Source organism: Muntiacus reevesi, chromosome 20 (assembly GCF_963930625.1).
Source record: "Muntiacus reevesi chromosome 20, mMunRee1.1, whole genome shotgun sequence".
NCBI classification, from domain to species: Eukaryota; Metazoa; Chordata; class Mammalia; order Artiodactyla; family Cervidae; genus Muntiacus; species Muntiacus reevesi.
The window spans coordinates 35,796,985-35,811,763 of NC_089268.1; the positions used below are offsets into that span (position 1 = coordinate 35,796,985).

At 39.0% G+C, this 14,779-nt stretch overlaps 1 protein-coding gene and 1 non-coding gene across 2 annotated transcripts; one reads left to right on the forward strand and one right to left on the reverse strand.

Annotated features, from left to right (window-relative positions):
• Positions 1-1,180: 1,180 nt before the first annotated feature.
• LOC136151263 (placental prolactin-related protein 1-like) lies at positions 1,181-14,406 on the reverse strand. The gene is made up of 5 exons (XM_065912209.1): positions 14,232-14,406; positions 6,743-6,924; positions 4,457-4,564; positions 1,999-2,178; positions 1,181-1,372 (listed from the first exon to the last, which is right to left on the reverse strand). The coding sequence occupies exons 1-5, from the start codon at positions 14,404-14,406 to the stop codon at positions 1,181-1,183; spliced, it is 837 nt and encodes a 278-aa protein (XP_065768281.1).
• LOC136151971 (U6 spliceosomal RNA) lies at positions 9,086-9,191 on the forward strand. Its single transcript, XR_010660133.1, has one exon. It is a non-coding gene; the product is annotated as a U6 spliceosomal RNA (small nuclear RNA).
• Positions 14,407-14,779: the final 373 nt, after the last annotated feature.

Sequence of the window (14,779 nt, forward strand, 5' to 3'; positions counted from 1 at the left end):
AAGAGCACCATGTAAGCCAGTGGTGTCAGAACTTTCCCACCTCGTTTCCATCTACCCTGTTCCAACATGGCCCAAGGAATGAAGATCCAGAGAGGGAGAGAGAAGGAACCTTGCAGAAATGGGCACATTGATGTTTCCGGTAGGTCCCCTGCGCCTCAGTAGGGGAGAGGGAAACATTGAATAGGCTGATTGTGAGATGGAGTTGACACTTGACTGACGTGGCCTTGTGAAACCCAGAGTGATAGAATGTATGGAATGGTTGCAAGGTGATGCAGAAAATGAGGGTGCAGTGGAGCGTGGGTGAAGAAGGCACTGGAGGAGGATAGAGGCAGTTCATGTTTGTATCTGCTATGGTCTCAACCTTTGTGTCCCTCAGAAATTTCATATGATGAAATCCTGATCCCCATGGTTATAGCATCCATCTGAGGAGCCTTGTGAGCTTATGGAATTATAAGGATGGAGCCCCCTCAATGAGATGAGTGCTTTTATGCATAAGAGATACACAGAGCTCCCTAGCCCTTCGCCTTGTTTGAGGATACAATAGAAGTGTGTGACCAGAAAAGACCCTGCATGACCACACTGTGGAAATCCATTTCCATTGTTTATAAGTCTGTGATATTTTGTTATAGCAACCCCAAAGGTCTAAGACAGCATCCGAACAATCTTTAGACAGTTCAGTAAACTTCATGCTATTTGTACAAAGTTGTGAAGCACTGATCCTGTCTGGTGTAACACTGTGACAGTGGGCTGACAGTTTGCAGCTGGCTTTCATAAAGAATCCCTAGAATTCAGTCTTCTTGGTAACATGACCAGAACCATGAACAATTGGCTAATTCTTTGATTCTAATAACTTGACCCAGCATAATTTTCTGTGATTCTTATGTAATCACTTAATGGTCTTCTTTGTAATGCTAGCTTCTGCTATTTGGACTAATTTTAATAGGAGCTTCATTCTCTCTATTTTAAGGGTGGATTTTGTTTTGATTTTCGATTAAATGAAAATAAGAAATGTTAACAAATTGCCCTCTTAGATTTTGAAATCTCTACAGAGTTTGCGTTTATTTTTTTAAGAGAAGAACCATTTCAAAGAGCATGCATTTAAAAGCTATAAATTTCAAACAAGATTGCTATGGGATAGATCTTTAGGACTATCTCCGAGCTGGATGGGATGGATGTGGATTTAGCACTCTTCGCTGATTCGGCACGCCAGGATCTTGCCATACATATCAGCTTTACGTAAATCCCGGTGCAGACACTTGAGCAGGTTATAAAGTACAGAACGACGTTCATCTTCATCGCTGGACAACAGGGATTCGTATCCTGACCAGTACATGCGTTCCTCGGACAATATCCGCCTCACTGGAAGAATAATCTGAATACCCAAAAGATAATGATTTCTTACGCGTTTTATTAGTATTTCCTTATCTTTGTCCCTTGTAATTCTCAAATTAAGATTTGGGGAACGCATACAAATAGAAAACTCTCTAGATATGGATTTTGGAGCCAGCCTATGAGAAAACAATTAGGAATCTAAAAAGTAGAAACATAACTCAAGTTGTTTTAACTTTCTCTTTTCTTCCTTCCCACTCTCATCCTTTGATTTGAGGAGAACAGAGAAAGAGGAAATGTGGAACTTCAAGAGCAGATGTCCTGGGATACTTTGAGGAAAATGCTGAGCTTGGAAAATCTGTTCTTTAGTTCTCTTACTCTTGAAAATATTTCAACCACCTGTGCCCAGGAAGAGGCAAGCTTTTGGTGGAATCATTGGAATGTAGGGAAGGCTCCATATGTCAAAAATTGCAGTGAAATTCTGATTCATTTACAGTGGAATCTATCACTATGAATGACTAGGCTCCTGCTTTATGTAGTAGCAGTCTAGCATATAGAATTCATGAATCTTTTTCTTACAAAATGAAATATTTAAAAATTCCTTGTGATTACAGAGGTCAACTCTTTCATTCATGAACAAAGCAAGAAAGCCCTCTGCAGCATGCTCACCTGGCTGAATCGCCTCTCGAAGATTACTTGAAGTTTGATACATCGATTAATATTCTCTAAGGCGCTTGATATGATAGTATCTGAGAGGTCTTTCTCAATCTGCTGACCACTGACTAGATCAACCATAGGAGCAGTCCAGAGGTACTGAAACATGAGTATCCACTTAGTAAGGTCTTCATTCTAAGAAAATATAAGAAACAGTCTCATTGAAATAATCATAATTCAATGGTTTTGGTTACAGATGATCATGCTCAGAGCAGCTGACCTAAAAGACTTTTGGTTATTTCTATGTGTATGCAGAGATTTTTAAGGTAGTAAAAGTTGCAAAATTATAAAATGTAAGCTATTAGTTCACACTTCACTGAATTATTTGGGTTATTATCTGGGTTATTTTAGGAATTAATTCTTCTGATGAGTTCTAATTTATAACATAAATTTTCTTTTTCCCTTGAAATTCTACCACCCATTCAGTGAGTTCTTTTATGTTTGCATATTTTCATGAGAGAAATCTAAGTGTTTTATGACAAGTCAGTATGTGCCTGCAGTACCCGACCCAGGAAAGAGGCATTCTGCCTATGCACACATCATTGTCACCCAGTGATTCTTTCATATTAATGAATCAGATGAGTCATTCGTATTGGTTTTCGATCGGTAATTTGTTTTATGTTGTTACAACAAAGAGACAATGAAGAAGACATGACATTCCTAAACAGGCTTTCTTTCCTCATTTGATCCCAACATCAGCCCCCATGTGGTATCAGAAGAGTCTGTCTGGTTGACACGTGTCTGGGCAAAACATGGCACAGTGTTGTCTTTAGTAACAGCATCAGTGGGCTTCACAATGGAGGCTTTTCCTTCCAGGTTCACTACTGCTAGCAGAATTGAGTTTGAAAATCCTGGGGTCTGAAGATCTCTAGTTAATAATCTTGATTTCTTTACAACCATGAACTCTTTTAGTGGTAAAGAACTTAGAATTAAGTAGGACTAACTATAGTAATGCACATAAAGTGCTTAGTAGAATGTATGGTCATGTAGAACCTCTCAATAAACTTTAAATTCAAGCTTATTAAAAAGCCCTCGTCCTCCTCCTTTTTGAACTTTTCCTTTATTTGATCATCCTCATTATTAATGAACTTAATAGAGGAAAACAATGCTGATATCATTAAGAAAGTTATACACCATGGAATATTACTCAGCCACTAAAAAGAATTAATTTGAATCAGTTCAAATGAGATGGATGAAACTGGAGCCCATTATACAGAGTGAAGTAAGCCAGAAAGATAAAGACCAATACAGTATACAAACGCATATATATGGAATGTAGAAAGATGGTAACAATAATCCTATTTGCAAAACAGAAAAAGAAACACAGATATACAGAACGGAATGTTGGATTCTGTGGGAACAGGTGAGGGTGGCATGTTTCAAGAGAACAGCATCAAAACGTATATTATCTAGGGTGAAACAGATCACCAGCCAAGGCTGGATGCATGAGACAAGTGCTCGGGCCTAATGCACTGGAAAGACCCAGAGGAATCGAGTGGGGAGGGATGTGGGAGGGGGATCGGGATGGGGAATACTTGTAAATATATGGCTGATTCATGTCAATGTATTACAAAAATCACTACAATATTGTAAAGTAATTAGCCTCCAACTAATAAAAATAAATGAAAAAAAAAGAAAGGTGTAGAGAGAAAAGATAGAATTTTAAGGGGGCATGCATGTGAAAATATTTTAAAATATGTTAGGATGAAGGACAATGCAGGAAATCAGAAAGGAGAGATTATAACGGTGAAAATTTGGAGCTGCCAGTAATCATTGAGGCTTGATATGTAAACTGTGCTGTCCTCAGTACGGATGCAATTGTTGTGGCCATGAGAAGCAAAGCAATGTTATACAGGCAAATGTGGGGGAAACTTACAAATTAAAAATAAAAGGTGACAGAGGAGTCATTGAGAATGACGAATGAAGGATGTGTCAGAGAAGGAGAAGCAGAATCAGGAGAGCCTTGAGAGGCAGATGCGCTGGCTCGAATGGTGCAGTATAGGACTCCCACGTATGAGTCACTAGTAACAGGGAGTACTCAAAACTGGGCTGTGTTTCTTACATATTCATGCATTTTGCAATCTTATATTTTACACATGGAAGTTCCCATTCATTTCCTGTTTTTGTACAGAATAATAGCTATAATCCTGTGTCTAATGCATTGGTTGAACTAAACTTGTCTGCATGGACCATTTATAGATCTGTTGTTTATTTTGCTACTACAGCTCTTTAGTCATCCCTTGATTTCACTCATGCTTCATCAACTGCAAAATATAATTTCTCTTCAAGTGCTTACAATTCCTCCACCGTTTTCTTCATGTACAGTTAACATTACCTCTAATAATCTGAAGCCTGGCAAGCTACACACTGTCTCACTAATCTGGTGAAAAACCCAGGCAGGTGAGAGACTCACGTTCTTCTGTTGGGCTTTTTCTCTTTCTTCAGGAGCCTGGAGGGGATTGGTGTGGCAGTCACTGATGGCATTGATATACTCTGGTTTACTCTGGGAATACTTTTCTTCCTGAAAGTGATCAGAAATCAGCGAGGGTTGTTGGGTATTCAGTGGATGAGCCCATTACCAGAACATTATCATGTTTGATAGTTGTGTAAATTTTTAACCGGGGGCATCACAAAATTTGAAAGTCATTCTTTTCCTACTTTTTCTATATATTGTCTCTATAAAAATGATTTTACATCTAACTTTCCTAAGTTCAAACTTTTCCTTCTCTATTATAACACTATCTTTTTAAATTTTTTTTAGTATTTGAGCCAAATATTGTACTTTTGTACCAATACTTGATGCCTCCCAGGTGACGGTAGTGGTAAAGAACACTCCTGCCAATGCAGGAGATATAAGAAGACTCAGGTTTGATCCCTAGGTGAGTAGCATCCCTTGCACGAGGGTACAGCGGTACACTCCTATACCCTTGCCTGGCAAATCTATAGACAGAGGAGCCTGTTGGGCTACAGTCAGTAGGGTTGCAAAGAGTTGGACACAACTGAAGTGACTTAGAATGCATGCATGCACCTATATTTAACCATATAATCTCTTCTTTACTGAGGTTTCGAGCCAATATATTCCTTTATACAGAGTAATACAGTAATGACTCTGACTTATCTCTGAACACGCACACCAAAAAGCTTAGTGTTCATGCCAGGTGCAGAATACAATATTGTTTATGGTGAAAAAAAGGTACATCAGAGAAAAAATGGCATAAAATTATAGGAAATACTAAGCAATGGACTGAGAATAATAAGAGTAGAAAAATCTTAACTAACATTTTGATAGAGAAAAACTAATCTTTAACAGAAGTTATGAACATTTGAAGAGATTACTTGGAAGAGTTGGGAAAAAATGGACAGTCAAAAATGGAGGATGAAACAAAAACTAGTGTTTACAAAGAACTACGTGAATTTAATAGAAACCTTTAGCACCGCCTTTTATTAGCTGTCTGCTCTACTGTGTGCTCCTTGATTGACCTAAAAGAATTAACATACAACTTTCAAATACCTTCATCAGAAAGAGAATAATTGTTTCCAATTGTAAACTCCCCTTCTATTGTGGCTGGAAACCTATTCACTGCAAATCTTAAAACAATAATTTGTAGCATTAAAAAAACTACCAGTGTTCGTTTTTGCGACCGGGATTCAGCTTTGTATAACATGTTCCGTCCACCTAGTTCACGGCAGAGCAGTTCTCATTTATTGGCTATTTACTCTGAGCCTGGAGAAGAAAGCCCAGAGAGACCCTTAAGGACCAGAAAATCAACATGCTTCCTTTTCCCCAGTCCCACCTAAAAGTGCTTTCTGTCAGGTAGTATTATGGACTGAATGTGTGTTCTTCAAATTCATGTGTTAGAGCCCGAACTGCCAAAGTACACTGTTTTTAAAAGGGTTCTGACTTTTTCTCACACCATTATATATAGCCCTCCAGACTCCTCTGTCCATGGTATTTCTCAGGCAAAAAAACTAGAGTGGCTTGCCATTCCCTTCTCCAGGCACTCTTCCAGACCCAGGGATAGAACCCAGTTCCCTCCCATTGTGGGCAGATTTGTTACCATCTGAGTCACCAGCAAAGCCCGTTTAGGTTAAATGAGCTCATCCAATAGGTTTAGTGTTTCCATGAAGCGAAACACCAGAGAATTTTCTCTTTTGTCTCTGTGACTGTGTGTCCTTTCCTCTGTCTGTCTGCCCCACTCCCCACCCTGTGTGAGGACGCACGGAGAAGCCATCCTGGGAAGAAAGAGTTCTCAGCAGAGCCTCACCTTGCTGGTGCCCTGATCTGGGACTTCTAGGCCCCAGAGCTGTGAGGAAATAAATTTCTGGTGTTTATTCCACTGAGTTTATTGTATTCTTTTATGGCATTCCTAGCTGACAAACACAAAATCATTTATTTTGGAAATTTAAAAAAGAAAATGAATGTAAGGAAATTGAAAAAGTTATTGCACTTCTTAGGAATGTTTCAGATTTCACAAAACTGGTCCGTTCTTCGATTTCCACATCTGATGAGCTGTTGGCATCTTTAACCTAGAGAGTGTGTTATTTGAACTTTGGCTGGTGCAGCCCTCTTGTTTAAAGGACGGTATGGCCCAGTCACTTACACGAAGGTCCCTTCTGGGAGCCTGGAGAGCTACAGTCCATGGGGTCGCAGGAGTCGGACACGACTTAGCAACTAAACCACCACCACCACAGTACTTACAAACTCATTGAATATCATTGTGGAAAGGTTATGCATGTCGTGGGACAGCCGGGAGATACGGCTATACGTTTTTCTAAGGAACTTCAGGGGGACGCCAAACACATCAGGACCGCAGGACGGGCATTCACTGCCTTGGCACAGGAGCAGATGTGACATGACCAGCAGCAGGAGCAGGCAGGACCCTGCTAAAATAAAATCATGAGCCATTCTGAGATGATCTAGTCACCTGAGGTTATCAAATCCATCCTGTGGAGGGAAGCCTTCTCTTTCCCTGTTGCTCTGAGCAGGAATTGGAGCTGTAGTAGCTGGGATGGGGAAGAAGGAGTGCCTTCTGTGTGAATTTAGGTGGATGATGATATTTGCACAGATGGATAGTTGGAGAAGTAGGTTACTCCCTGCATTTTTGTATTGCTCACAGAATTACTCTGTGCTCTGCAAACATTTGGAACTTAATTCTGAGTCAGAGTATTTAGGCCCTTCTTTAAGACCATTTAATGTGGGGACTCTGCAGACTCTGAGCAGCCAGGCCCTCTAGGAGTGTGTTATTTTTTCACTCTTCATTGACTAATGCTTGAATTTTAGACACGGAAATGACAAGAAGTGTACAGTTGATCTGTGTGGTTCACCATCACTCTGGGGTAAGAGTAAACACATGACTGACTGACCGCTACTATTGAGTACAGAGAGAATACTAAGAGAAAAAGGATACTGTACCTTGGATCTGCTAACTCACCTATGTAACCCCATGCATGTCTTTGATACTTTCCCAAAAGCTCTAAAACATCTTAAAATTTGTGTTTCACAATAGCCTTGTGAGATAGCCTTCATCTTCACTGTGATCATCAAGTTATGTTAATGAAGATGCAATGACTTGGAGAGGGCAAGTAATTTTCCCTGGTCCCATTATTAGCAGATGGAGGTGACTGGGCACCAATGCAGTCATCTGTTCACTTCCTGATGCCACATCACACATGCCTGTGGGCTCTTGGTCTGCATGTGTGTAACCAGGACCACATCAGGAGCTGTGAGGACTCTGTTTAACGTGAAAAATATTTTGTCTTTGACTGCAAAACAGTAGTGACCATAGGACACTGGTTTTATCCACTTGGTCTGCTCTGTCTATAAAACACTGACTGTTAAAATCTTTGACAATTATCAGTGTGGGGCCTGGTTCTCCTGGCTAGCCTTGCTTCTAGGCAACTTGACAACTCTGCTACTTTTATGCATCCTTAATCTTCTCATTACATTTGTTTCTTTGAGAAAACGGCAGGTAAATCTCCAAATGGTAATACAAGAATATTACCTGGTCAGCACCCAAGACAATCTCATTGGCTCTGCGAACAAAGGCCTGACTTTGATGCTTTAGGGAGTAAATTCAGCTATCTGGCGGGAGCACATCCTGACAACCCATGGGCCTAGTTTTTCTACCATCTCCAAACATCTCCTCTTTGATTGTAGAACTAGAACTTCATGCTTCCATGATGTATTTTAATATTTCAGAAATTACCTCTGAACCTAATTTTGGCCAACAGAAGCATAAAAGCATAGACTCTTGCTAGCGTGATTTTAATATTACTTTTCCTGTCCATGCTTTGTAAGTAAGTAGAATTTAAGACTGAAGTGAGCAAGAATTGAGTTTGGACAAGAGAACTGATAAAATAGAGATTTTATCCTCCTGAATGAGATCTGAACATGATTCTTTTTCCAGTTTACCGGAAGAGTGGTAATTTAATGAACAATAAATTAGCAGCATTTACTAGCTTTTCTCTGCTCGTAGTTTAAAGGGACATGATATCTAAGAATAAAATGGTTATGTAAAAGTAGGTGATGAAAATCAAAGAACTGGTTCTCAAAAAGAAGACATTTAAATTGGACAAATTTGGGACAATCTCTCTCATGAACTAAAAAACTTATTGGAAGACCCAGACGAATCAGGTGGAGAGGGAGGTGGGATGGGGGACCAGGATGGGGAATTCGTGTAACTCTATGACTGATTCATATCAATGCATGACAAAACCCACTGAAAAATAAAAAATTTAAAAAGAAAAAAAGTAAAAGTAGGAAAAAAATAAAAATAAAAAATAAAAAGCTTATTGTGAAAGGCAAGCAGAATAATACCTTGTATAACATAGACATATTTCTGTGTTTATATTCTGTGCATGTATACATGTGTTATGAATAAATATATGCATAATTCCTACATGGAACTTTAGACCTTATAAAATTCAATTTTATTAGTGGCAATAAATATAACAGAATACCCTAATTCCTAATGTAATTGATCATTTGTTGGTGGATGACTAACTATATGATTTTTTTTTTCTGTTAAAGTGTTATTTCTGTGTTTGCTTTGTAGCACACATATTAAAAAATTGGAATAATACTGAGAAGATTAGCATGGCCCCTGCCCAAGGATGACACACAAATATGTGAACCCTTCCATATTTTTCTGTAACAGCTTCGAGGGGTCCGATGGGAATCAAGGTGGGAAGGAGATTCAAGACTGAGGCGACATAGGTAAACCCATGGCTGACTCATGTTGATGTTTGGCCGAAAGCAGTACAGTATTGTAAAGCAATTAACCTTCAATTAAACATCAATAAATTTAATGATTAAAACTGTTACTGGGGATCATATAACAGGTTCAGATGTCCATTCTATGACTAAAGAGGATCTGATGCAAACTGAAGGTGTCAATTATCCTTGGTTAGTGATTCATTAACTTTACAGTTGAATGAGAAAAGTAAGCTAACAAACACTACTGTCTGTGACTCAGTGTCATAGCAAGCTATAATCCTTGTCTGCGTTCGCCTTTAGGTGGTATAGTGCTCAAACTTTCAAACTGAGGCTGATCCAAGAAACGCACAGTCATGAGTCCTACCCAGGGTTTTTGTTCCTGATGCTGGAGGCTTCTGTTCGCTGGTCCACTAGGTCTGAAACTTTCTCTCCTGAGCATTCTCTGGTTCTATCATGTGCACAAGTCTCTATTTTGGTTGTCTAATTTGATTCTCTTATTCTTTGATCAGACTACCAAGTCTCTTTACGATTTACTTCTCAGACCCTTTTGTGCTTTGATTTTTCTGATGCTCATTAGTGTATTTGCTTCCATGTCTACCTCTCTGAGTAGTTTTCAGTATCTATGTACACCCTACCCTATTCGCTTACTGTCTGGATTTTGGCATTCAGTATCAGCATACTTTTGTGAACTTCATTTTCCTTCTGGTGAAGTTTCCGGTATACAGTTTAAGCTAGTGGGCTCCCATCTGACTTTCTTGTGTTGTCTCCAAAAAATGAGAGAACTCTGCTTTCTTTCTAGGCAATACTGCCCCTTCATTTAATACCATTGCTAATTTTCTGTGGTTTCATCTCCTGCCTCATAAGCTTTGTCTTTCTCAGTCTACTCTAACTTGAGTGCTATGTGTCTCTATGTTTGTATTACTATTTTATTTTATTTTGTTAATTTTAATTGGAGGCTAGTTACTTTATAATACTGTATTGGTTTTGTCATACAATGACAGGAATCCGCCATGGGTATACAAGTGTTCCCCATCCTGAACCGTCTTCCCACCTCTCTCCCCATCCCATCCTTCTGGGTCATCCCAGTGCAGCAGCCCCAAGCACCCTGGATCATGCATCGAACCTGGACTGGTGATTCCTGTCACATGTGATAATATACATCTTTCAATGCCATTCTCCCAAGTCAGCCCACCCTCATCTCTCCCACAGAATCCTAAAGACTCTTCTATAAATCTGTGTGTCTTTCGCTGTCTCGCATACAAGGTCATCATTACCATCTCTCTGAGGTCCATATATATATGCTAGTATGCTGTATTGGTGTTTTTCTTTCTGGCTTACTTCACTCTGTATAATAAGCTCCAGTTTCATCCACCTCATTAGGACTGATTCAAAGGCATTCTTTTAACTGACTGAGTAATATTCCATTGTATATATGTACCACATTTTTCTCATCCATTCGTCTGCTTATGGGCATCTAGGTTGCTTCCATGTCTTGCCTATTATAAACATTGCCGCAATGAACATTGGGGTACACGTGTCTCTTTCAATTCTGGTTTCCTCGGTGCTTATGCCCTGTAATGGGATTCCTCGGTCCTATGGCAGTTCTATTTCTAGTTTTTTAAGGAATCTCCACCCTATTCTCCATAGTGGCTGTATTACTATTTTAAATAAATATCAACGAGGTATACCATAGAATTAAAGGGAATAAAATTACAATAGTCCTAGTAATGATACAGTCCCCCAAATTGTAATCCAATAATGCTCCCAGTTGTAAATGACTTTCTACCCATGTATTATTGTGGTCTCCTACTCACTCCTTACTATGTGTTTCAATTTTGAAGTAGATTGTAGAAAACAATGGAGTGGAAAATTCTGAAAATCACCTTGGATTTTAGATGCCTCAAGATTAGGTATGTAATGATTAGGTTTTATAGTTAGTAGGGCTATTCTGAGCACACACAGCTCAGTGTAGGGTGATGGCTACTGAGTGAAGGATGTATACTGTGAACTGCAATCACCAAACAGGTGACTGGAAATAAAGAAAGCACTGCCAGGAAGACAGAGGGTTCTGTTCTGGAAGGAAAAACTTACAGTTTCTCTCATCTACCGTCTAATCTTCAGATTTTTTCAAAACACTTACTCTTCCTTTGATCATTTAATAATTTGAGTTGTTTGATTTTTTTTCCTACTGAGGTGCATGAGTCTCTTATATAAACTTGATATGAAGCTTTTACCAAATATGTGATTTGATTTTTTTTTTTCATTCCATAGGTTGCCATTTAATTTTATTGATGGGTTCATTTACTCTGTAGAAGGTTTTGAGTTTGATGTGTTCTCACTAGTTTATTTTTGCAGCCCTTGCCTTTGCTTTTGATGACTGACTTATCTGAGCAGCTTGTATTTTGGAAAGCGATCCTTTATCAGTTGTTTTATTTGCTATTATCTTCTCCCATTCTTACCAAAAGACACAGACTGGATGAATGGATACAAAAACAAGATTCATATATATGCTGTCTACAAGAGACCCACTTCAGTCCTAGAGACACATACAGACTGAAAGTGAGAGGATGGAAAAAGATATTCCATGCAAATGGAAATCAAAAGAAAGCTGGATTGGCAATTCTCGTATCAGAAAAAAATAGACCTTAAAATAAAAACTATTATAAGAGATAAAGAAGGACACCACCTAATGATCAAGGGTCAGTCCAAGGAAAAGACAAAACAATTTTAAGTATCTATGTAGCCAACATAGGAGCACTTCAATACATAAGGGAAACCCTAACTGACACAAAAGGAGAAATTGACAGTAACACAGTAAGAGTAGGGCATGTCAACACTGCACCTATACCAATGGGCAGATCAACAAAACAGAAAATTAATAAGGAAACATAAGCTTAAAAGGAAATATTAGAGCAAACAGACCTAATTGATATCTTCAGCATATTCCATCCAAATGCAGAATACACTTTCTTCTCAAGAGCAATGGAACATTTTCCTCATCTTGGGTCACAAATCAAACCTCAGTAAATTTAAGGAAATTGAAATTATATCAAGCATTTTCTCTGACAACAACACTATGAGACTAGATATAGATTATAGGGGAAGAAAAAACAACTTTAAAGAACACAAACACATGGAGGTTCAGCAACACATTTCTAAATAATAAACAGATTACTTAAGAAATAAGGGAAATCAAAACATTCCTAGACACAGAGAACAATGAAAACATGATGATCTAAAACCTATAGGATGCAACAAGAGCAGTTCTAAAAGGGAAGGTTATTAGTAATACAAATCCTACCTGAAGATACACATTGAATAGAGAACCTAGCTTTACATATCTTTAGCTCTTTTTAAATTTCTCTTATAAATGTCTTAGGAAACGGAAATCACTGACTCTTTGCAACCCCATGGACAGTAGCCTGCACCAAGCTCCTCTGTCCATGGGATTTTCTAGGCTAGAATACTGAAGTGGGTTGCTGTTTCCTTCTCCAGATCAGTATCTTAAAGGTTTTTTATAAAATCTTTCAACACATTTCTTAAGTTTATTTCTAAGTGTTTTATCTTTTTGTGATGCAATAATAAATGTGCTTGTTTTCTTTATTCAACTTTCTGATAGACTTTTGTTAATATATATAGGTACACAACATAGTTTCATATATTGAAATATAGTAAACATAATGTATGCTACATCTTTAAAGAATAGACATTCTCCCACAAATAAGACACATAGATGGTCAAGACAATGACAAGATGCTCAGCACTGCTAATAATCAAAGGAAATGCAGATTAAAAGCACAAGAGATATCATTTCATACATATTTGATTGGCTAGAACCAAAAATGTAAGAAATGACAAAACTTGTTAGGGATGTGGAGAAAAAGGAGTGCTTATGCTCTGTTGGTAGGGATGTATACCAGTGCAACTCCCATGGAAAAATACTGTGGAGGTTCCTCAAGAAATTTCAAAGAGAACTGTTATGTGATCCATTATCCCACTTCTGGATATATAGTCAAAGGAAATGAAATCATTTTCTCAAAGAGAGATCTATATTCCCATGTTCATTGCAGCATCATTCACAGTAGCCTTGGTATAGGAACAACCTGAGTATCTTTCAATAGGTGAATGGATTAAACCAATGTGATGTGACATATATAGGTAAATATTATTTACCCATTAGAAAAAGAAAGAAATCCTACCAATCATTGCAACATGGATGAAACTGGAGGGCATTCCACTAAGTAAACTAAGTCAGACAAAGAAAAATACAATAAGATCTCAAATATAAGGAATTTCAAAAAACAATAATCTCTGAGCGAGTGGACATCATTGACTGGCATACTGACTCAACGGACATGAGTTTGAGTAAGCTCTGGGTGTCAGGGATGGACAGGGAAGCCTGGCGTGCTGCAGTCCACGGGGTCACAAAGATTCGGACACGACTGAATGAGTGACTCAACTGAAGAGAGTGGAACTAACCTGTGTTCTCCTCAAAAAGCAAAAGTTAAACATGTGTGGTGATGGCAATGTTACTTAATAGAAAGGAAAACTCATTTCTAATACATCCACAAATGGGGTGGACAAGATGACAGAGGGGTATGTGGAAGTGGGGTACACCTCTCTCCACCAATGCATCAAGAGCATCTATAGATGCAGCAGTTCTCACAGAAGACCAGGTGAATACTGGCAGGATGGCCTGACTACTGAGGTGGAATATCCTGATCCACACAAAGCTCAGTAGGACAAAGGAAAGAAGGGACAAGGAGGAAGGGGAAAGAAGGAGGAAAGCATGTGGGACCAGCCTGCACCTGGGGCTGAGGGAGCTAAAGCGCAGAGGAGTGATCCCCGCATCCATAGCCGTCCACTGGAATGGGAAAGTCATTTGAAGCTGTTGGGGAGTGAATTAACTAATCTGTCACCGTCTGAATGGAGTGAGAACCACATAGACAAGCCATGTTGCTGAGTTTCTTACCTCGGACAGGGTTGTAAGTCCACTGGTGTCCACGGAAGCTGAGAGCAGGAGCCATGGGGACTGCAGAATGATCCCAGTGTGAGGAGTCCTGTTGACCGTGTGGAGTCAGCTGGATGGGATGGGATGGAGGAAATCTGCTGCATCGAATGCTTCTTAAGGAAATCCAGAAGGCCATAAAAGTAGGGTTCAATTGCTTGTGGAGTCCAGTTATCTCTTTCGCCATGCTGGTACCTGTAGGTGGAGCAATAGAGAAAGACTTCATTGAGGGTGGTCCTTGAGTGCCTGATGCACTAAGCAATGAAGAGTTTTGAATGTCTGTGCCTACCCTATCCTATTGTCTGTCTAAATTGTGGATATTAACATCGTAATATTTTTATGAACTTAAATTTCTTATGGTAGAGTTTCTGGTTTACAAATTAAGCTAGTTCCTCACATCTGACTCATTCTTGGAGTTTCAAGAAATTTTGAGAATCTTCCTTCCTCTCAAGGCGATACTGCCCTTTACTTTACTACCATTGCTGACTTCCCATACTTTCACTTCTTTCTAC

Excerpts from the sequence above, each read along its gene's own strand:
- LOC136151263 (XM_065912209.1), bottom strand. The coding sequence starts at position 14,406 with ATGGCCTTCTGGATTTCCTTAAGAAGCATTCGATGCAGCAGATTTCCT. Across the intron at positions 4,565-6,742 it reads CAATGATATTCAATGAGTTT|GAAGAAAAGTATTCCCAGAG; the intron begins GTAAGTACTGTG and ends GATCACTTTCAG. Across the intron at positions 1,373-1,998 it reads TCGAGAGGCGATTCAGCCAG|ATTATTCTTCCAGTGAGGCG; the intron begins GTGAGCATGCTG and ends TTGGGTATTCAG.